Here is a 21,570-nt window from a genome sequence, read left to right as displayed (position 1 = left end):
AAGGATGGGACACTATTCCTCCCACTGATACCAAGGATGGGACACTATTCCTCCCACTGACACCAATGATGGGACACTATTCCTCCCACTGACACCAATGATGGGACACTATTCCTCTCACTGACACCAATGATGGGACACTATTCCTCTCACTGACACCAATGATGGGACACTATTCCTCCCACTGATGTGGAACTATTCCTTCCCTTACTAACTACAAAGGTGCTATACAATTATTTTTATTTATTTTTTCCCTCCCATTGGGCACAGTGTGCCCCGTCTGAGGACAGTACACTGGCCCTTTATTTAGAAAGTTTGGAGACCCCCCACCTTATAGAATAGTAGAAAGTGTTCAAGAAATTCCCCACGCTTGTGCAGTAAGGATAAAATCAACAACAGAGAAATGGATTGTAGCATCATCAATGTAGATACTGCCATCTACTGGTCATATGAACACACTACCCATGATTCTAAGCAATTTTAATTGGCGCTTCCTAAAAACGGTCTTCAGGTAGGACTAGGCCGATTATAGGGGAGGACAGGCAGGAACCAGCCAACTGCCCATATAATCAGACAGGTTCATTTGTTTACAATTACCATGCCTTCACTCTTAATTTAAGGTCTGGAAAACATGACATTGTTGGGACTCGGAGAAGTTTCAGAAACTCCAATTTAAAATATTTCTAAAAACGTCACTCCGGTATCCCCAAAAAAAAAAGAAAAAAAAAAGAAGGGGGTGCCTTTTTGATGGTCGGGAATAATAGTCCAATCAGGAGACCCCTGTGATTGGCGGTCACATGATTAGAAGCCAGCCCCCACTGGCTACCGATCATTAACTGGGGGGGTTGGGACTAAGCTTCTTTCACAGCTGGGGACTCTGCTGGAAGCAAACTGGGGCGCCATGCCTTCCACCGACGCCAGTGACAGAGGGAGTCAAGCATGGGGGGGGGGGGGGGGCGTCATTCCTCCCACCGACGCCAAGCATGGGGGGGCGTCATTCCTCCCACCGACGCCAAGCATGGGGGGGCGTCATTCCTCCCACCGACGCCAAGCATGGGGGGGGGGTCATTCCTCCTACCGACGGCAAGCATGGGGGGGCATCATTCCTCCCACCGACGTCAAGCATGGGGGGGGGCGTCATTCCTCCCACCGACGCCAAGCATGGGGGGGGGGTCATTCCTCCCACCGACGCCAAGCATGGGGGGCGTCATGCCTCCCACCGACACCAAGCATGGGGGGTGGGTCATTCCTTCCACCGACACCAAGCATGGGGGGTGGGTCATTCCTTCCACCGACACCAACAATGGGGGGTGGGTCATTCCTCTTACCGACACCACAGAAACATCAGCCACCCAGCAATACGTGAGACATGCAAGAGTTAAAGCCCATCCCTTTTGCTGCTGCACGTTAGGTGGTCGCAAAATGGTTCAGCCTCTCACTACCCCAAGAACAGCATCTTCATGACATGTCATTGAGATAATTAGTCCTCATCAAAATCTATAGGCTGCATTTGTACAAGTCCCCCCTTCATGGTGCTTTCTGTAGTGTTCACCTTAAATAAAAATCTTGCAAAAAAAAATAAAAAATCTTAAAACTCCCAATAAGATAGCCCACCCCCCATCCACGTGTAATCAGTCCCAGGGCCATTCAGCACTTTATATCAGAGGAAGACGTCTTCTCCCCACTTCCTTTCTTATAAGCAAAACTAACGAAGTCCAAACTAGTTTCTGAAAGCTTCTGAAAGTTTATTAATTCTGTAAAACCAGCCTGGAAATAAACCGGTTGCCAGCTCTCACGGGTGTTAGTAGAGGAGCGTCTATGTACAATAGTCGGGAGACGTATTAAATAAAGAGAGTGTTCTGAAGGAAAAGCTTTGGTAAAGTGCAATCTTGCCACTTCAAAAGAAATAGCAGCAATATCCCTAAATAACAGTATAAAGAAAAAATGTAGATTAAAAAATAAAACCCTTTCATGGCGGATTTAGAAGTGTGGAGAGTCTCTAGGGAGGACACCTCTAACCCGCGGGCGACACGAGGAGTTCATGAAAAAGGTTGTATATAAAAATCGCAGCACCGCCGGCTGCATCATCGCATAAAGGAGTCCTCAGGTAGTAAATATCGGTTGGTCAGATGGAGTCGCAGCTTCAAGATATTCAGCAGGTTGGGTGCAAAAAATATTCATCTGACCCTCCAGAGTCCTTGGAACCATTCCAGCAAAAAATTGTCATCCTGCAACTCTTCAAGGTTTCCTGCGCCTGGAAAGACGAGAACATGGAGAGATATTAGGTCAAGTCTCATCAACCAAACATGGGATCATTGGTACATGGTCTCCCCCTTTCTTTGCTCTGGTGTACCCCCTATAGGGTGTTAAAGGCTAAGGTCACACTTCGGAACATATTACACCCCCCTACTCCCGAGCACCCTCTTACCCCACCCCCATCCCCTCTGACAGCAGAAGTGGGTTTCTCTCCCCTGCGGGCCAATTGGCCTTAGAATGTGATCAGATGTTGAGGAAGTTCAACTTCTGCGGTCCCGGCTGCCTGTCACATTTTTTCATACAAGTGTATAGACCCCTGGTGCCCAACCTGCATCCTGTGGCCCTTGGGTACTTTTTGTGCATCCCTCAGGGCCCCACCAGATACTAACTTGTGTTAGCCTATAGTAGGCGAGTTATAGTTCTGATTTCTAGCGGCCTCCTGCATCGTGCCCGCAGTCCCCGACCCATCTCCTGCATCGTGCCCGCAGTCCCCGACCCATCTCCTGCATCGTGCCCGCAGTCCCCGACCCATCTCTTGCATCATGCCCACAGTCCCCGACCCATCTCTTGCATCATGCCCGCAGTCTAACCATACCCTACTGCAGCCCTCAAAATTTCCACTCGCCTACTAGCATTTGGCGAGAGGATTTAAGCTGGGGGCGAGTGATGACAGGGCTGCATGACCAATCTCCCTCCAATCTGTGCCTACACTTAGAGTCCCGATGAGATTGGCGGTAGTAGTCTGGTGAGCCGCGCACAGGCAGAGCAGTACACAAGTGCTCTCCTTATAATTCTCATTAAGCCATGGGACCTAACGGTATGACCTCTCTGAGCCTGCCCCCCTCCCCCGGGCCCCGACCAATGTAGCTGGAGAGCAGAAAGTAATGAGTGAGGTGGTGGAGGATTGCAAAAATTACCACTCCGGTGCAGCGCTCACTGAAAGTTGCCCTGACATGAGAGCGGCAGCCTTCTAGTTTGTGCCGTTTTCTTCTCCTTGTGCTCTATGTAAGTGTCCAACAGTTTAGCCTGAGCACTGTGAGCAGACTGGTCTCAATGTGTGCTGTGCTATGGTGTCAATGGCTGTGCAGTTGTGTGGATCTCAGCGCTGGATTGTACTCCCTCCCGCTATGCTGCAGCTCCTCTCCTCTCTGCCAGCCTGAATAAAAGGTCTGGTCTGCCTCCAGTGCCCTGTCCCTCTGGTCTGCCCCCAGTGCCCTGTCCCTCTGGTCTGCCCCCAGTGCCCTGTCCCTCTGGTCTGCCCCCAGTGCCCTGTCCCTCTGGTCTGCCCCCAGTGCCCTGTCCCATTTTGTTGAAGTTGTTGTTGGTAATATTTAATTTTGTAACTTGATTCTGCATAAAACATTGTCATTCCATGAGATAATCTACGAGGGCGTGTTTACGGGTGCAGATAGACGCAGGGCAGTGTATGAATTAGGTAGGGCAACTGGTGGCGAGTAACTCTTGAGGCCTGGCTAGTAGCTCAGGACTTGAAATTTTGAGCCCTGCCCTACTGTGCGCCAGCAGTCTCCGATAATGAACAGTCACAAAATTGTGTATGGCCCTTTATTGATATGGGGGACCTCAGTTGTAGCCACCAACATCACTAAAGTTGACCACCACTGGTGTAGTCAGACTTGCTTCGGATCTATTGGCCAAGATGGACTCTGACAGTAAATTTAAACAATGGTGCCGATAACAGAAAGGGCTTGTATGATCTCTTTAAGCTTCTTTAGCAATTGAGGTATATTCTAAAAAAAAAAAAAAAAAAATCCCCATTAACCATTACTGGAAGAATCATACGCGAGTCAATCCCAACCAAAATGAATGGGCTCATATGGTACAGCAATGAACAGGAAGGCAGTGCAGTCCCTGTGCAATTCATAGTGTGAATCCAGGCTTACATTGCAAATGTATGCAGGTTGGTTTTACCATTGTGTGTGTGTGTGTGTGTGTGTGTGTGTGTGTGTGTGTGTGTGTGTGTGTGTGTGTGTGTGTGTGTGTGTGTGTGTGTGTGTCAGGGAAAGATGAAATTGTTGCAATATTTGCTACACCTTTAAATATAACCAACCAGAATTTCTTTGGACTGAGAAGACACAAGCACCGTCACATTTACTCAATGCATCTCATCTTTTAGCGGGGAATGGATCCTACGATTTTATTGACTTACTTAGGAAGAGCGTGATGCTGGTACCCGGGCCCCAGATTAGATCCGGCTCTCATCTCCATAGCAACGGAGCACTGCAAGGTGAAGAAAATAAATACAGTAAGAGATCAATTATCAGACCTGAACAGGTTATGTGGAGTACACAGGGGGTACCAGATAAACATTGCTGAAAAAAAAAAAAAAAAAAAAAAAAAAAAAAGGCATACCGGTAAGTATTAGGGGGAGAAGGTACGCCCCCTCACAGGAATACATTTTACATTTGTCCCTAGCCAGCGGTAATCCCATGTATTAGATCCGACCGGCGTAAGACTTACGCCGGTCGGATCTAATACAAATCAATGCGTAACCGATTCTAAGAATCAGGCGCATAGATACGACGGCTCAGACTCAGATACGACGGCGTATCTGGAGATACGCCGTCATATCTCCTTTGAGAACCTGGGCCTGTGTCTTTAGTCCCTTTCTCGGTTATCTCACCAAAGACCCCCCCTACAGGGCTGATACCCCAATTTTTTGTTTTTATCGGGACAACCCCAATAAAATGTTACACATCTGATCATACTTACTCTGGTTTCTACATCTGTCCACTCAGATTCTGTGCTCTCTGCCAGTGGAGGCCGATTTGTTTCAGAGGACCTCCTCTTGCGACTGTAAAACAAGTTACAAAAAATGAATACAAAAAGTTCAAAGCCGTTGATGCCTGCAATTCTAGAGTCATCAGAAGATCGCCAACATAAAACGCTACAGCTCTTTGTAGATGGCAATCCACAATGCCTGCATGGTGACTACAGCATACCCGTTTCCAGGAGGCGATTCCTGTCTGAGGGTTTCAATGTCTGTAAACTGTACAGACTGACCTCCACCTCGAGTCCGGAAGACGTCGCCCTAAAAACAAAGATTTATACACGTTTAGCTGTAAACATAAAGCAGACCGTCAGACATCGTAAGGTGCTCACCGAAAGTGCAGGATAGGAGAGGTAAAAAACCCAGTAAGAAAGTTACTACATTATATAAAAAAGGATTGCATGCAAATACATATTGTCGCTCACATTTCTTGTGCGGGAAAATAGGGCAGTTTTTAATTTTAGACTTTTCCATACGAAATTTTTTTAAAAAAAATTAAATAGAAGACACGCGCCCCCCACACCACCACTTTGAATATCTGTTACCTTAATGAGTTTAGTTTCCATCTCCCCATCCGAGGCCAGCTGCTGGTGGGTCAGCATGTACTTGTCACACTTTGCCAACGCCTTTTCGCTAGCCACAGATACTTTGATGGCATTGGGGACATGAGGCTGCATGACCGTGTCGGTCTCCAAACTACCAGATGGCTTATGGTCTACCCATCTCTCCCCTGCGGAGCGAGAGCGGCGGTGCCTCGTGTGCACCGGGGGAACAGTCTAAGCAGGACCAGAAAAATTAAAGATCAAAGACAAATAGAAGAAAAAAATCAGTCAATTAAAAATTATTCAACATGCAAATGTAGGTGCATTCAAACAGGCCTGGTACATGTCATTGAAAGAGGAACTTATGTGCATAAAAAGGTACCCGGCGTCCAATGTGCTGGAACTGGCTTTGTGGGGGTTGCAGAAGCATTCTCAGTGGTGAAAAGAGCACCAAGTGAAAAAAACAGGTACAAGTTTGGTCCAGCCCATTGAATATCATTGAAGTCAGTACAAAGTTGGATCCTTGTCCTAAAACATCCGACTTGTGACATCCGACATGGCGATTGCAGCAGCAGTAAAAGGAATTGGTCACACTGGGATTGTTTTGATTGGTCAGAGAAAAATCTTATCCTGTTCATTCAAGTCGGATAGAAGTAGGACCTATGGCGCAGGGCAAAGTAGGACAGCCGTGTGGTACCAGTGTGAACGCGGCCTAAACTACATACCAGCGACACGTATCGATTGACTCTTGCGGTTGGACTGACAGGTGCACAAGAATAGTGGCATGTTTCACGTGTAGCTGCAGATCACGGGGGTTACCTGCAGTTGGGGACGTCAGTTCCTAAAATGTTTGGTGTGTGGCTGCCCACGTCAGCCTGTCTTTAGTTTATATAGATCCGGGGGTCTTCAAACCTTCTAAAACAAAAAAGGGACAGTGGCCATTGGGAGTAGAAATGGTCTTTGTGTCAGTGCCCCCGTCACTGGCGTCAGTGGGAGGAACAGTGCCCCCGTCACTGGCGTCAGTGGGAGGAACAGTGCCCCCGTCACTGGCGTCAGTGGGAGGAACAGTGCCCCCGTCACTGGCGTCAGTGGGAGGAACAGTGCCCCCGTCACTGGCGTCAGTGGGAGGAATTGAGCCTTGTTGATGCAACAGGAATTTTACCCCATCGTTGGGGTCAGTGGGGGGGAAAGTGCCCCAAGGGCCGAAGGCAAACACGGGGGGCCGCAGTTTGGAGACCACCGATATAGACTGATTGGCCACCGCTATTTTCAGGCACCTGTCATTCTCCAGCTGCAATAATCTGCTGATCCTTGCCGCTGGAATTCAGTTCATGTGGCTAAATGGCTGTGTGAAGGAGGCCCTAAAGAACCAGAAGTACAGACATGGGTAAACTCCAGGCAAATAGCCGAACATTCAATTGAAGGGTCAGATGGGTGTGGGTGTATATTCTTTTATCTACTGTGCTAAAAGAATTGTAATCCTGTTACACCAGGTACCCGCAGCATAGCCAGGTCCTTGGAATCTGCTGCATAATACTGAGACACGCCACCTGGTCTATATTATGTCCCCCATCTAACTGTGGAGTAAATAAGCAGCAATAGCAGCCCAAGTTCCTTGTCATTAAAGTACAGATGTACTACACTAACCCACCCTTTCTTGTCCTGAATCCCTCTACACTACAAGCTCCCACCCATGCTGCTCATTAGTCTGCTCCATGTCTTCATCCTCCGCCACTGGCTGGGACTAGTGGTGAACCAAAATTAAAAAATCTGGTGCCGGAACCGAAAATTCATGATGCAGTTGGCAGAAACGGACAGTTTTTTTTTTTTAAGGAATGAGGCGGGTGCAATTTTGTATTGAATGTAAATGGGATGTGCGATTTTGCACTGAAGTCAATGGGATGCGGCATGCCGTTATCAGCACTTTTATTTTTCTTCCATCTGCAAAACGATAACCCCAAAATTTTCGGCAGCCGACACATCGGTGCAACTATCCCACAGACATTTATAGGTCCCTAGTCTAAGATGTTCAGAATAGGGCCCCAAAACAAGTCCGATGTCTCAAATTTGCAGACAGAGCCCACAATTTAAACTATTTTGGCCTGGACAGGATGAAGACGAAGTCGCTGGGGTGGGGAGTTTTCGGTAAATATTTCAGGAGGGTGGGGGGGGGTCTGCCTGGAGTTCAGATATGTCCATTCAATTGGGCTGATTTACGTCGGACCCTTTACAACAGGGGTCTCAAACTGGCAGCCCTCCAGCTGTTGAACTAAAAGTCCCATCATGCCTCTGCCTGTGGGAGTCATGATTGAAACATTCAACCTTGCAATGCCTCATGAGACTTGTAGTTTTGCAACAGCTGGAGGGCCACCAGTTTGAGACCCCTGCTTTACACAAACAGATAGGCGGACCTGATCGGAACCTCCTCTATGGAGCGGCGGGTGTAAACGGACACTGGTTAGTCAACAACCGCCTACATCCATTCCGATCCGCCAAAACCAGACTGATGGGGATAGTAGTCTGGTGTAAGAAACGGACAGGCGGCCCTTTTACATTTGCTCGCCCATACAGGAGGGAGGGTATAAACAGAGGACCCGTCATCCACCTGCTGATTAGGGATCAGCGGAGGGATGCCCTGCTGACCAAGCAGACCGCAGGCGGATTCCAGCCATGTTAAAAGGGGCCTAAAGAATTTGAGAATCATCATATACTGCGCAATTATTCACTTTAGTTAATCAGTCATTCAAAATTCCATCTCACTATGAATACCCAATCATGCAGATGGAATGAATAGAAAGGGATTTGGAGTGGATGACTGAAATTAATAATTTATAAAATTTAAAATTCTCAAATTCTTTAGTAAGAGCCGGTTCACACTGGGGCGGCGCGACTTTGGTGGCGACTCGGCAAGGCGTCCTGAAGACGACTTCAAAGGCGACTTGCAAAATGACTTCTGTATAGAAGTCAATGCAAGTCGCCCCCAAAGTCGTACAAGAACCTTTTTCTAAGTCGGAGCGACTTGCATCGCTCCTATTAGAACGGTTCTATTGAATAGAATGGGACGCGACTTGTCAGGCGGCTGAGTCGCCTGACGTGTCGCCTCAGTGTGAACCGGCTCCGAGTCAGCCTCATTGCGTGGACAACAGTCTTAAACCGCTATTAAAAACAAACGAACACAGTGTAACCAACAACATTACCAGGCCTAATGAACAGCAACCAAAGATTTACATTATATTCTTTAAAAATAAATAAATCATAATCATATTTAGTGACATGCAGCATAATTGAAAGCTGAAGCAACAACAAGCCAGGTCCTCGAATGAAAGCAGCTCAACCCACCACAGCTCAGTTCACCGATCAAAAGAAAAAGCAGAATTTGCGTATTGATTTTATCAATATTCTATTAAACAGGATTCATGTACAGATAGGAACGTGAGCCATCAGTTTCAACATCCAATGTCCCGTATAAATAGGGTTGTTGGATGTCGTTGCACACTTGTAGAAATATTGGGGTGCACTTTTACAGAACTGAAATGAATGCAGGTAAAATGCACAAAATTAATAAAAAAAAAGTATAATATATACTTTGAAGATCTCCCTAGTGTATGAAAAACGATTTGTTACAAATCTTTAAAGGTTTGTAAATCTAAACGAATCCTTTCTTTACCCCTTTTGAAAACCAGGGGGGGGGGGGGGGGGGGGGGGGGGGGGGGGGGGGGGGGGGGAGGTCTACAAATGACTAGAGTGTGGCTTAACCAAATTCTCCAAGAATTTCTACTGCGGAGACACACAGAATTTTAATAAAATAGTAATAAATGTACAAGAAGAAAAAAAAAAAAGTCAGGCAGAGAGGGCGGAAGGGAGAGGTCTACAGTCGGGCAGAGAGGGCGGAAGGGAGAGGTCTACAGTCAGGCAGAGAGGGCGGAAGGGAGAGGTCTACAGTCAGGCAGAGAGGGCGGAAGGGAGAGGTCTACAGTCGGGCAGAGAGGGCGGAAGGGAGAGGTCTACAGTCGGGCAGAGAGGGCGGAAGGGAGAGGTCTACAGTCGGGCAGAGAGGGCGGAAGGGAGAGGTCTACAGTCAGGCAGAGAGGGCGGAAGGGAGAGGTCTACAGTCGGGCAGAGAGGGCAGAAGGGAGAGGTCTACAGTCGAGCAGAGAGGGCGGAAGGGAGAGGTCTACAGTCGGGCAGAGAGGGCGGAAGGGAGAGGTCTACAGTCGGGCAGAGAGGGCGGAAGGGAGAGGTCTACAGTTGGGCAGAGAGGGCGGAAGGGAGAGGTCTACAGTAAGGCAGAGAGGGCTATAGTCGGGCGGAAGGGAGAGGTCTACAGTCGGGCAGAGCTTCACCAAATTCTCCAAGAATTTCTACTGCAGAATTTTGATAAATAGTAATAAATCTATGTAGAATGAAAAAACAAATCTACACCAAAAAACTCTCCAGCTCCCTGCACAACCTATATTGGTATGCAGACATTTTTTTTTTAAAGAGACCCCGTCACCAGACCATTCATTGTAACAACAATCTTCCCACATGTGTGTAACATTTTATGCATGGTTTATGCCTTTTTTTTTTTTACTTTGCTTTATGAAAAAGTTCAAAGGCCTGACACTACTGCGATGTCAGCAGTGTCTAACCTGTCACTCAAGTGACACTCTATAGTATTCCCCTTTTCTCCATCCCTTAGAACAGTGGTTCTCAACCTTCTAGTGCCGTGACCCCTTGATAAAATTTTCCAGGTTGTGGGGACCCCTAACAGTAAAATAATTTTCATAGCGCCCCTAAACCATGGATATTTAGTGCTCCCCGAGTCCCTTCTACTCGTACAATATTGAAACCCCTTATGGTACATTTTAGGATGTACCACTCTTTGTTTTCCTTCCTTTCCCTTTTCATCTCTCTCTATCCCAATTTCTTGCTTTTTCCCCCATCCCTCTCTCTAGCCGTCTTTCTTGTTCTTTCGCCTATTCTTTCCCTCCCCTTTTCTTTGTTCCTTCACCTTTCTTCATCTTCAATGTATTCTCTTTTTTTTTAACAGACAAATGTATTCTCTACTTCTACTCCTTCTCTTACTCCTTGGTGCGGGGTAGGGGGATGAGTGGCAGTGCTGGGGGGGGGGGGGGGTTTGTTCAGCCAACTTGGGTGCTCTTGATCAAGGTCATCTGCTTATCTGAGAAATGCAATGGGGACTTTTAATGGCAACTATAATCACAGGTAGTGTTACTCACTGTATCTCCGACTTTGTGGTGTCCTGCAGCAGTGACACCTATGCCGAAATCAGGAGATAGGGTCTCCTCCAGCCCCTCCCACTCCACATTCCTTACCAGCCAGCTGACATCTAGTTTCTGCCCCCCAGCCATGCTGTGAACTGAATGGGTGGCTGCGAAGAGGCTGAGTGGGCCGCAGCAGGCTCCAAGGACAGCCCTGCTGGGTAGCCATGAAAATGCTGAGAGCGGTGCAGGATTGAGGAACAGCCCAGGATTCGGTGACCCCTGGCAAATTATCATTCGACCCCCAGGTTGAGAACCACTGCCCTAGAAGCTACATAAAAAAAGGTTATGTATGGAGGCGAGGAACCAAGCCAGCACAGGCAGTAGATCGACACTCCTACTCTAGGAGTGTCTAGGTCTATGACCTGCATTGCGCAAGGGGCTGTGCTAGGGAATCAACTCTCTGAACAAGTCGAATTGGATAGCGTCGTCAGAGGCACATTGCAGGTCAATATAAAATAGTTTAAGGAAAGGAAAATTACAGCAAATAAGCATTTCAAATACTCAAGTTTTCTGTGGTATAACCTGCATTTATTTTTTTTGGGGTGGATGACAGGGTCTCTTTACGAGAGACAGACATTTGTGATGTCTGCAGCAAAAACGCATATTCACAGCATGGCCAAACCAAATAATTAAGAGCACATTTAATGGCACAAAGTTGCACAGGTATATATGATGATTATGGTGATGGGATACAGTAATCATCATAAAAAAGGAAGCATGCCTATCAGATTGTTACTGAAAGCTCATCAATTAAGCGATAGTTAAGAATTTTGACAGAGCAAAAATTACTTGACTACTGCTTAAAAAGAAGTGAAATGGATTTATGAACAGAGAGCGAGTCAACTCATCAATCTGTATTCTTTTTTATTATTCTTTATTCTTTTAGGTGATTGAGACTAGACAAGCTAGGAAGTTTTTAAATTGATGGAAAAATTGCCAATCTTCTAAATTTTCCTCTCTAGGACGGCAGTTCTTACACACTGACTGCAGTTTCAGAAATCCATTTCTTTATGGAGGAGATTTGCTTTGATACATACTGCTCAGCCGCTACAGAGAACTACATAGCAGTCTGCAAACAGACTTGAAAAGCACAGTAGCATCATCGCCAGATTAGCCAAATTTTTGACAAAGTAATTTATCAACTATAAAAAACGATTTTAGCATTTGCCAGAGCGGCTGCTAAAAATGCCTTGTTTTGTTTTAGGTACTAATGTACCGCAGAAGCTCACTGACCCTGGGAGTCTGCTCCTCTGCCTGTATGCTGGCTGCATAACCTGTTCTTGTCTCAGGTGTATTACAATTCCTAGCTTCTGCCGCTAGCTCCCGCCGCCTGAGGGTGGGTCCTGTCCTGCTCTCGGAGTAGTGCTGTGGCGTTTTCTGCTCCCACAATGAAACGCAGGAGGCCACTGAAAGGCTGCTGCAGGAGTTTGACCGCCTGTGCCAAGAAGGGTTGAGCTGGCTGTGTGGAAGTTGGGACACAGGGGTACCAGGAAGCTAAAGAAACCAAAGATAGAAGGTCAACACCTGAAAAGTAAAGCAACTTTCAAGACCGATGATCCAGTATTCCAAATGTACAGTTGTAAAATCGCTCACTAAGGCCCGGTTCACACTGGTGATATGCCAGACATCACATACGATTCGCACCGCATTGCTGTTCAGATCACATTGGGATGTCTGTGCGATGCAATTTCAGCCATACAAACTGTATGGCTGAAATTGCACCGCATTCGGACCAAACATGCACAGGACCTTTTTTTTTGGGTCGCATGGGTGTTCACACCTATACGATCCGATTCATGAATTTATGTCCGAACTGTCAGTTCGCAGTGCGATATGCGAGCTGAAATGGGGGTGTCATTCACATTGCATGACACTCCCCAGCTGTGTGCACCGCACCTAAGGGCTTGTTCACGCATGAGGTTGGGGGGGGGGGGGGGGGGGGGGCTTTGCAAAACCAGGCGGTTGAGTTGTAGTTTTTCTAACCCCCCCTCCCTTGAACACAAGGGTTCAGTTCACACTGGGACGGCTTCAAAGTCAGACTTGCAAACGACTTCTGTAATAGAAGTCAATGCACGCCGCCTCCAAGTAGCACAGGGACCTTTCTCCAAGTCGGAACGACTTGATTCGATTATAGAACGGTTCCATTACACTGCACGGAGCACGACTTGCCAGGCGGCCAAGTTAGTCGCCCGACAGTGTGAAACGGCACTAAAAGATACAGTTGCTCATGTCTGTACACATGCTGCCACAAAACTTAAAGCAGGAGTTCCACCCAAAAGTGGAACGTCCACTCATCTGATTCCTCCCTCCCCTCCGCTGCCACATTCGGCACCTTTCGGGGGAGAGGACACCCGTCTTTCACAGGTAACCTGTCCCCACTTCCGGCGAGTCAGCGTCACGCCCCTTGACATCACAGCTCGGCTCCCTCCTCCTACCCCTGCCTCCGGGCCGATGGAGAGGAGCCGAGCGGAGCGGAGCGCAGTAGGGTTTCTGGCGTGAAACCTTAAGGCTACACTGCTGGGTTCTCTTAGCCGCAATAGTGGCGGCAGCACCCGAGAGATGATGGAAACATCATCTGTGGAGCCGGACTCCAGGACAGGTAAATGTCAGATTATTAAAAGCCAGCAGCTGCAGTATGTGTAGCTGCTGGCTTTTAATTTTAGAAGCGGTGGGCGGAGCGGCGCTTCAAAAACGGCATGGGGTTGATTTACTAAAGCTGGAGCGTGCAAAATCTGGTGCAGCCGTGTATAGAAACCAATCAGCTTCCAGGTTTGAGCCTTGTTCACACCGAACGCGGCTTTGATGAACTATGACAATTTCAAATCCGCATCTCAGTCTGAATTCGGGGGAAACTTGAAAGACATCTGTTGCGGGTTCATGCACAGATGTCTAAGGAAATCGCCCTGGAGGTCGCCAAAGTGGTGCAGGAAATACTTTTGGAAATTCGGTGCGGCGCCACAAAGTCGGCGTTGCACCGATTGGGACGCTCCTATTGCCGGTGACTTGTCGGTATGGTTCCCCTATCGAGATGGTTCCTGTAAGGACCGCGCAGGCGCAATCCTTGCCGACGGAAATCTCCAAACCTCGGCCGGCATCCAGGCTCATTCCTTAACATCCCCGTCGATTGGAGGATGTTAAAAAAAAAAAAAAAAAAAAAGAGCCAGGAGGCCGAGCGAGCCGTCCGAGCGAAGCCAGGAGGCCTGCGCAGTCCTTACAGGAACCATCTCGATACCCGGAACCATATAGTCAGATCACCGGCAATGGGCTCCGATTAGACCTGTCAAATCAAGCCGATGTGGACAGGGGCTTATTGTTAAAGCTTATGTGAACAAGCTGAAGTTAAAGCGGATGTCCGCTGAAAAAAATTTATTAAAAGCCAGCAGCTACAAATACTGCAGCTGCTGACTTTTAATATTAGGACACTTACCTGTCCTGGAGTCCAGCACCGTCCGCAGCAGAGGACGAGCGATCGCTCGTCACTCCCCCCCCCCCCCCCCCAAGTGAGGGAACCAGGAAGTGAAGCACTCCAAGTTCACTGCCCGGTTCCCTATGGCGCATGCGCGAGTCGCGCTACGCCTGCCGATTGGCTCCCGCTGTGTACTGGGAGCCGAGTGTTCCCAGAACACAACGGGGGGTGGGGGTGACGTCATACCCGCAGTTTACCTGAGACTGTGTGGCCGGAAGTGGGTGCAAATACCTGTCTTTAGACAGGTATCTGCACCCCCCTCCCCCCCTGAAAGGAGTCAAATGTGACACCGGAGGGGGGGGGGGGGGGGGGGAAGGGTTCCGATCAGCGGGAGTTCCACTTTAGGGTGGAGCTCCGCTTTAAAAGCCGAATGGCTACTACACACAGCTGCACCAGATTCTGAGCGTTTTTCAGCAGGGGTAGAGCTGGGCGATTCTGGCCACCAAAAACATCCGAGATAAAAAAATAAAAACTTGATTCAATATTCGACGTACTAGGCCGAAGCCACGGCATTGCCTAAAACATCCTGCCCGCAGCTCGCTGCGATCCTAGGAAAAGGCCACGAGCGGCTTCCGGCCTAGTCCACGGAGTGCCAGTCCTATGAAAAAAATTTAATAAAATCGATTTGGTCCAAATCTAAATTGATTTGCCCTCGCAACTCGATTTTTTCCCCAGCCCTAGCAGGGGGTGCCACCAATTGCAACAAATTTACGTCTATGAGGCCACATCGGAACTGTACCGCAACTACATGCGATAGTACAGCAATTATAGGGTTCAGGCCGCATGGAGGGGAGACAGCCTCCTTGACATCTGACAAACACCTCTGGAAAGCGATCCGAGTGTGGAATGGCTTTCCGAGGATCTGCAGTGCCTGAAGCATTTATGGATAGGCCTTTTGGGCTCGTCCACACCAGATGTGGTGGGACTGCATTGGGTTTCTATTCCAGTGCAGTCCCACCGCATGGACAAGGCATAAAATTCCTGGATTCCTATATGCTAGGTTAAAACTGCTGCACCGCAGTGGTGTACAGACACGATGGGTTGAAAAAATAAAATACTCAATGTCCGCCGGTGTCCCGCGATCGTGTCATGGAGCTGCAGAACAGGGAGATGCCCGTGTAAACAAGGGCATCTTCCTGTTCTGCCTAGTGACAGGACACTGATCTACTGCTCCCCGTCATCGGGAGCAGCGATCAGTGTCGCGTCACAGTAATCCCTGCCCCCACAGTTAGACTCCTTAGGACACTTAACCCCTTCCCCGCCCCAGTGGTTAATGCCTTCCCTGCCAGTCACATTTATACAGTAATCGGTCCATTTTTATAGCACTGATCGCTGTATAAATGTGAATGGTCTCAAAATAGCGTCAAGTGTCCACCATAATGTCACAGTCACGATAAAAATGGCAGATCGCCGCCATTACTAGTAACAAAAAAATAAAGCCCAAAAACTAGCCCCTATTTTGTAGACACTAACTTTTGCGCAAACCAAGCAATAAGCGCCTATTGCAATTTTTTTTAATCAAAAATATGTAGAAGAATACGTATCGGCCTAAACTGAGAGGGAATTTTTTTTGGGGGGGATATAGCAAAAAGTAAAAAAAAAAAAAAAATCATTGCTTTTTTTTCCCACAATTGTCTCATTTTTTGATTATAGCGCAAAAAATAAAAACCACAGGGGTGATCAAATACCACGTCAAGTTTGGGAGCCACGTCGCACGACCGCGCAAATGTCAGCTAAAAGCGACGCAGTGCCAAATCGCAAAAGGTGGCCTGGTCATTTGGCAGCCAAATCCTCCGGGGCTGAAGTGGTTTAAAAAATAAAATAAAATTATGGAGCGCAATCCACTGAGCTCAACGCCTCATCACTGCTCTGAGCTCAGTCAGCTTGCATTGCACAGCAGCCGCTGCTCTGTGGACCAGCCCCAACAATCCTTGTAAGCAAATTGTCAGTTGCTGAAGCAGTTTTGTTAACTATACTGGAACGAGCACATTACGTTTACATTCAGGTCATATTTACATGCCTGGTGTTTGGAATTTTGTATAGAGCTGAATACGGTCTGATGGAAGTTGTGCTGACCATATACAAATCGGCTTTTGAACAACAAAAACCCCAATTCTTTGTCTTGTACACAAAAGACAGCCAAACTGATATTAGAATTGTGCAACATGAGAAAGAACATCCATCCATCCATAAAAGATACAACCAGACACCCCATGTAACCTACCCAGGATACAGTGTGAATTCTCAGTAACCCACCACCAATGTGCCTATATAACCCCTTCACCAAAAAAAAACGTATAAAGCCACGTGACACATACAGGAGCAGGTGATGGAGAGATAGATCTGGTGGGAACCTTGGGTTCTCGCTCGCGGTCCCTCTCGCGGGATGGTCTCTCCGGCCGGTCGCCTTTAGATTCTGTTACGATGGCTTTCAGCTGCTTTAGTTTCTCATCTTTTACCCACAGCTTGTTCTGCATCTCGATCTGCTTGGCCGCCACACGCCGCTCCTAAAAAACAAAAACAGAAATCTTAGAACCGACCAGGAAACGAACCACTGAAGCTTACAGATACAAAGAAGTCTTTGTTACACCCAGCTAAAGCTTTAGGGAAACGTAGATCACATTTTCATGAAGTGGACAGCGTTGTTTAACCCACTTAAGGACCGCCTCCTGCACATATACGTCGGCAGAATGGCACAAGCACGTACAGGTACGTCCTCTTTAAGTGCCCAGCCGTGGGTCGCAGCGCGCGCCCGTGACCCGGTCCGAAGCTCCGTCACCCGATCGCCGCTGGAGTCCCGCGATCGGTCCCTGGAGCTGAAGAACGGGGAGAGCTGTGTGTAAACACAGCTTCCCTGTGGCGCAGTCATCGATCATGTGTTCCCTTTTATAGGAAAACACAAGCAATCAATGACGTCACACCTACAGCCACCCCCCCCTACAGTTAGAAACACAAATGAGGTCACACTTAACTACAAGGGGGGCGCTGAAGGGGTTAACTCCCAAACTGCAATTAATGCATTTTTTGCTATGACAATGGTCCCAAAAATGTGTCAAACTTGTCCGAAGTGTCCGCCATAATGTCGCAGTCATGAGAGAAAAAAAAATAAAAATGCAATAAAACTATCCCCCATTTTGTAAACGCTATAAATTTTGCGCAAACCAATCGATAAACGCTTATTGCGATTTCTTTTACCAAAAATAGATAGAATACGTATCAGTCTAAACTGAGGAAAACTTTTTTTTATATATTTTTGGGGGATATTTATATTTATTACATGCGCCGTTCGTAAAAAAACGTCAATCACGTCGGGTCACCACCCATTTACATAAGACGCCCCCCTCATACTCATTTGAATTAGGCACGCTTACGCCGGCCCCATTTACGCTACGCTGCCGTAACTTAGGAGGCAAGTGCTTTGTGAATACAGCACTTGCCTCTGATTTACGGCGCCGTAGCGTAAATACGATACCGTACAAATGCGCCGCCCTACCTGAATCTAGCCCATTGTATATACCAGTGCAACAGATTCTATGTGATCGTTCTTGAAGTCTGATATACCTTATCCAATTCTCAACCATGTAATAGACATATGGGCGTTCCCCAATCCCTCAGCAATCACTTACACATTCTTTCTCCCACTTCACAGCATTCTCGGCTACCATGCCATTAATCCGAGACTCCAACCTTCTCTTGTCCGACAGTTGCCGATGCAGCTTTTGGCTCTGCGACTCCAGATCGTTTTGCAAAGTGCGCTTTTCCTCCTCGTAGATTGTAGTCGTCTTTTCCAATATATCTATCTGCAAGGGAGCAAGAAAATTAACATTAATCTGAATTTTTGTGATCTTTTAACTACAAAATCTGGAATCACTCGGCTCATGGCAATAACTTCATTGACTAACACCAATGGCAAAGTCATAAGCCTTCAAAGAACAAGGCCTGTGACCTGTTAGTTCTTTGTGTGCTGCTCAGGCTTGGTAGATAAGGGGGGTGTACAGGCAAGGTACCTCCGCATTTGCTGCCGAGAGTGCCAGCAGGGGATGGGGCACATCCTGGCTCCTGCAGTGGCTCAAAAATGAAAGGAGTACTCCCTGATGCGGCATCCTACGGAAGTGGAATTGCAACCTCAGCCTGGCGTCCAGGCTGAGGTTGTCACTCTACCCACTTCCATAGGATCCCTCAGGTGTGCGGCATCGGGGACTACCCCTCTTTTTTGAGCCAAAAGCACAAGGCCTGGTCAGGTCAGCCTGATCAAGGTACAGTGAAAACTTGCTACCATTTCCTATAGTCAAGAGTACCTGCTCCCCCACACCCATCTTGCCCGGTGTCCGTTGTGTACACATCAGATCCTCACCCAGAGGATTCAGCATTGTCCCACCGAGACCCCTTTCTGTCTTCTACCACCTCTCAGTCCCATGCCACCATGCTGACTGACATCATGGAGAGGCCCAGCTCTTGCTGGTCCAGCCGGCACGCATCCTGATGATGCAGCAACAGGCACGTACCCTCCTATCTGAATGAAGTCTATGCCTCCTGAGATATGCAACATGCACAACCCAGGGAGCACATCATACGTCTAGGCAAGGGACGTGCAGAGAGAGGGGGCGACGACACAACGACGACAACCTGCACTTCTTAAACGCAGCTAAATCCCTGATCCCCGGATTCTGGAAACAAATCGGCTTGTCCCACATGGAAAAGGAGGTGGACGCCATTATGGAGAGGGAACGGTGGATACACATGTCAGAGACAAAACAAGAAAAATTCAAAAGACACTTGGCCAGGTTGGATGTATTATTTAAAAAAATCGGGAGATCCTTACAAACTAAACGTAATCCCCGTACACCACCTAAGACATGTGTGCAATTGCTACACAACCTCCCTATAGTCGTACCCAATATTAGTTGTTAAATTGACAGTTGCTTTCCTTCTACTCTTCCCCCTTTCCCTTGGATTTTGACTGGATGTTGGTGATCATAGCAGAATTTAGTGTAAGGAATACACAGGAGAAAATGCATGTTAACAAGGGGAGTGTAGAGGTGGGCGGGGAGTCCGACATCACAACTCCACCCACCGAGCTCCAGACAACAGACCCACCCACAGAATCTGCAATTTTTCAGTTCTTATAAACAGACAGAAAGGAGACATTTGACAGGTAAGGATACATGCAGGAGGCGTCCATATCCTTATAGATCAGCACTATGGCGGTAGTTTAGAAAGGATGAGAAGGGGGGTTTACATCCACCTGAACACGGTTTGCATGCGGCATTTCATTTGTTCATTTGTGCAATTATAACCAAAAGTTACAGCAATTTTTTTTATTGGCATTAAAAACCTGTAAAAAGGTGAATACCTTGTATTCTAATGTTTTGACTTTCTTCTCAAGCCGCTCTATCTCCGATTTCTGAGACATTATTGCCCGTTCCTTCTCAGACATCCTGCCCTGTGCAAGGTTGTCTTTAGCATTCACTACCCCGTTAAGTTCGTGCAGCATACCCCTGAAGGAGACAACTGTGGAGACAGAAGTAATTTGGAAGTCAAAAGATGGCAAAAAATATTTCAAGCTTACACGTGTTTACAGTAAAACCAGCATTATATAGCGATAAACTAACTGCCTGCTCCCTGGTGATCTCTTGCCTCGACTACTGCAACTCTCTCATTGGCTTACCTCTAAATAGGCTCCTCCCCACATCAGTCCATCTGCAATACCCCTCTGCCAATCCCTCCATTGGTTGCCACCCAGCCAACAAATTAAAACCAAGATACGAACTTACAAAGCAATCCACAACTCTGCCCCCCCCCCCCCCCCCCCAAAGCTACATCACGTATCTAGTCTCAAAATACCAACCTAATCGTTCTTGTCGTTCCTTTTAAAGCGGAGGTTCACCCTCAAAATTAACTTTTTACCTAACCTATCTCCAGCCTTAATAAAGGCTTGTAGCGTTGTCATTTTTTTTTTTTTTTTTAATGTGTAAACTTACCTGTCTTCAGCCTCACTTCCGGGTCGTCTTCTTTGCGGGGAGTGGGCGTGTCGCTCCTTTTCCCCAACGGGGAGCTCTGCGCCATGTCTCCTGGGAGCGAGTGTTGATCCTCCCAGGAGACGATTGACGTGCGGGTAAAGCGTGTCATCGCCTTCCGAAAATATCCGACGGGGACTCTGCTCCTTACGGCGCTGTACAGCGCCTGCCGTGCAGAGCTGACTGCGCAGGCGCTGTAAAGTGCCGAGTCCCCCTCGGATATTTTCGGAAGGCGATGACGCGCTTTACCCGCACGTCAATCGTCTATGCCTCATCTTAGGAACGCCTACTCCCCGAAGGAGCGAGAACCCGGAAGCCGGGTGAATAGAACGCCAAAAAACGTAAGTACAGCTAAAAAAATAAATAAATCCAGCATACTGTTGATGTCAGCAGTATGCTGGATGTAACTGTACATAGATGTTTTAGGGTGAACCCCCACTTTAAGACCTCCTGCTCTCTAACTCCCTTGTCACCTCCTCCCATGCTCGCCTTCAGGATTTCTCCTGAGCCTCTCCCATCCTCTGGAATGCTCTACCCCAATCTGTCCGACTGTCTCAAACTTTGTCCACTTTCAGGCGATCCCTGAAAACTCATCTCTTCAGAGAAGCCTATCTGACCTCCACCTAACAACTGTACATTTATTTTCTCCATCAGCACATCCCCCAGTTATTACCTCTTGTATTGCTTGACCTTCACACTTAGATTGTAAGCTCCAAGGAGCAGGCCCCCCCCGATTCCTACCGTATTAAAGTGTATTGTATTTGTACCGTCTACCCTCAAGTTGTAAAGCGCTGCGTAAACTGTTTGCCGCTATATAAACCCTGTAAAATATCTTATGGAATTATGAACATTAACATCACTTTCAACAAATGGCAGAAGCCTGAATTACAACTCACCGCTCTTGTTAAACTCTTCAGCCATCATCTGACGGATTCTGCGCCGTTTCTCCAGGGCCTCGATAATTTGGGGTAGAGTCATATCATCGTTAACATCCAGCAGCTCACAGGATGGAATAGGAGGAAAGCTTTGAATGAGCATCTCAATGACGGCCTGTTCATCGACTTCTGGGGAAAGATCACAAGAATTAAATGAGATCCGTTTCCCTAAGACAGCATTCACCACATGAAGAACACAGATGGGGGGGGGGGGGGGGGGGGGGAAAGCAGCGATGTTGACCACTAGTAACATGGCCGTTATTTTCATGGATACCCTTAAGGATTTAGAGCTGCCTACT

The 21,570-nt window shown here is 47.6% G+C and overlaps 1 protein-coding gene across 12 annotated transcripts in view; it reads right to left on the bottom strand.

Moving 5' to 3' along the window:
* Positions 1 to 1,721: 1,721 nt before the first annotated feature.
* KIF23 (kinesin family member 23) overlaps positions 1,722 to 21,570 on the bottom strand; it is a 912,882-nt gene continuing 893,033 nt past the window's right edge. For 2 of the 12 annotated variants that reach the window (XM_040342212.1, XM_040342214.1), the window contains 10 exons: positions 21,233 to 21,400; positions 19,673 to 19,830; positions 17,946 to 18,119; positions 16,638 to 16,826; positions 12,087 to 12,347; positions 5,590 to 5,820; positions 5,217 to 5,305; positions 4,987 to 5,068; positions 4,424 to 4,494; positions 1,722 to 2,254 (listed from right to left, as the gene is read on the bottom strand). In XM_040342212.1, coding sequence (XP_040198146.1) covers positions 2,239 to 2,254; positions 4,424 to 4,494; positions 4,987 to 5,068; positions 5,217 to 5,305; positions 5,590 to 5,820; positions 12,087 to 12,347; positions 16,638 to 16,826; positions 17,946 to 18,119; positions 19,673 to 19,830; positions 21,233 to 21,400 — 1,439 coding nt within the window. In that variant the 3' untranslated portion in view covers positions 1,722 to 2,238. The remainder of the gene's footprint in view (positions 2,255 to 4,423; positions 4,495 to 4,986; positions 5,069 to 5,216; positions 5,306 to 5,589; positions 5,821 to 12,086; positions 12,348 to 16,637; positions 16,827 to 17,945; positions 18,120 to 19,672; positions 19,831 to 21,232; positions 21,401 to 21,570) is intronic. The other 10 variants (XM_040342216.1, XM_040342219.1, XM_040342217.1 and 7 more) reach the window with 7 other exon arrangements.

The sequence above is a fragment of the Rana temporaria genome, chromosome 3, assembly GCF_905171775.1.
Source record: "Rana temporaria chromosome 3, aRanTem1.1, whole genome shotgun sequence".
NCBI classification, from domain to species: Eukaryota; Metazoa; Chordata; class Amphibia; order Anura; family Ranidae; genus Rana; species Rana temporaria.
This window is presented reverse-complemented; position numbering and strand designations above follow the sequence as displayed.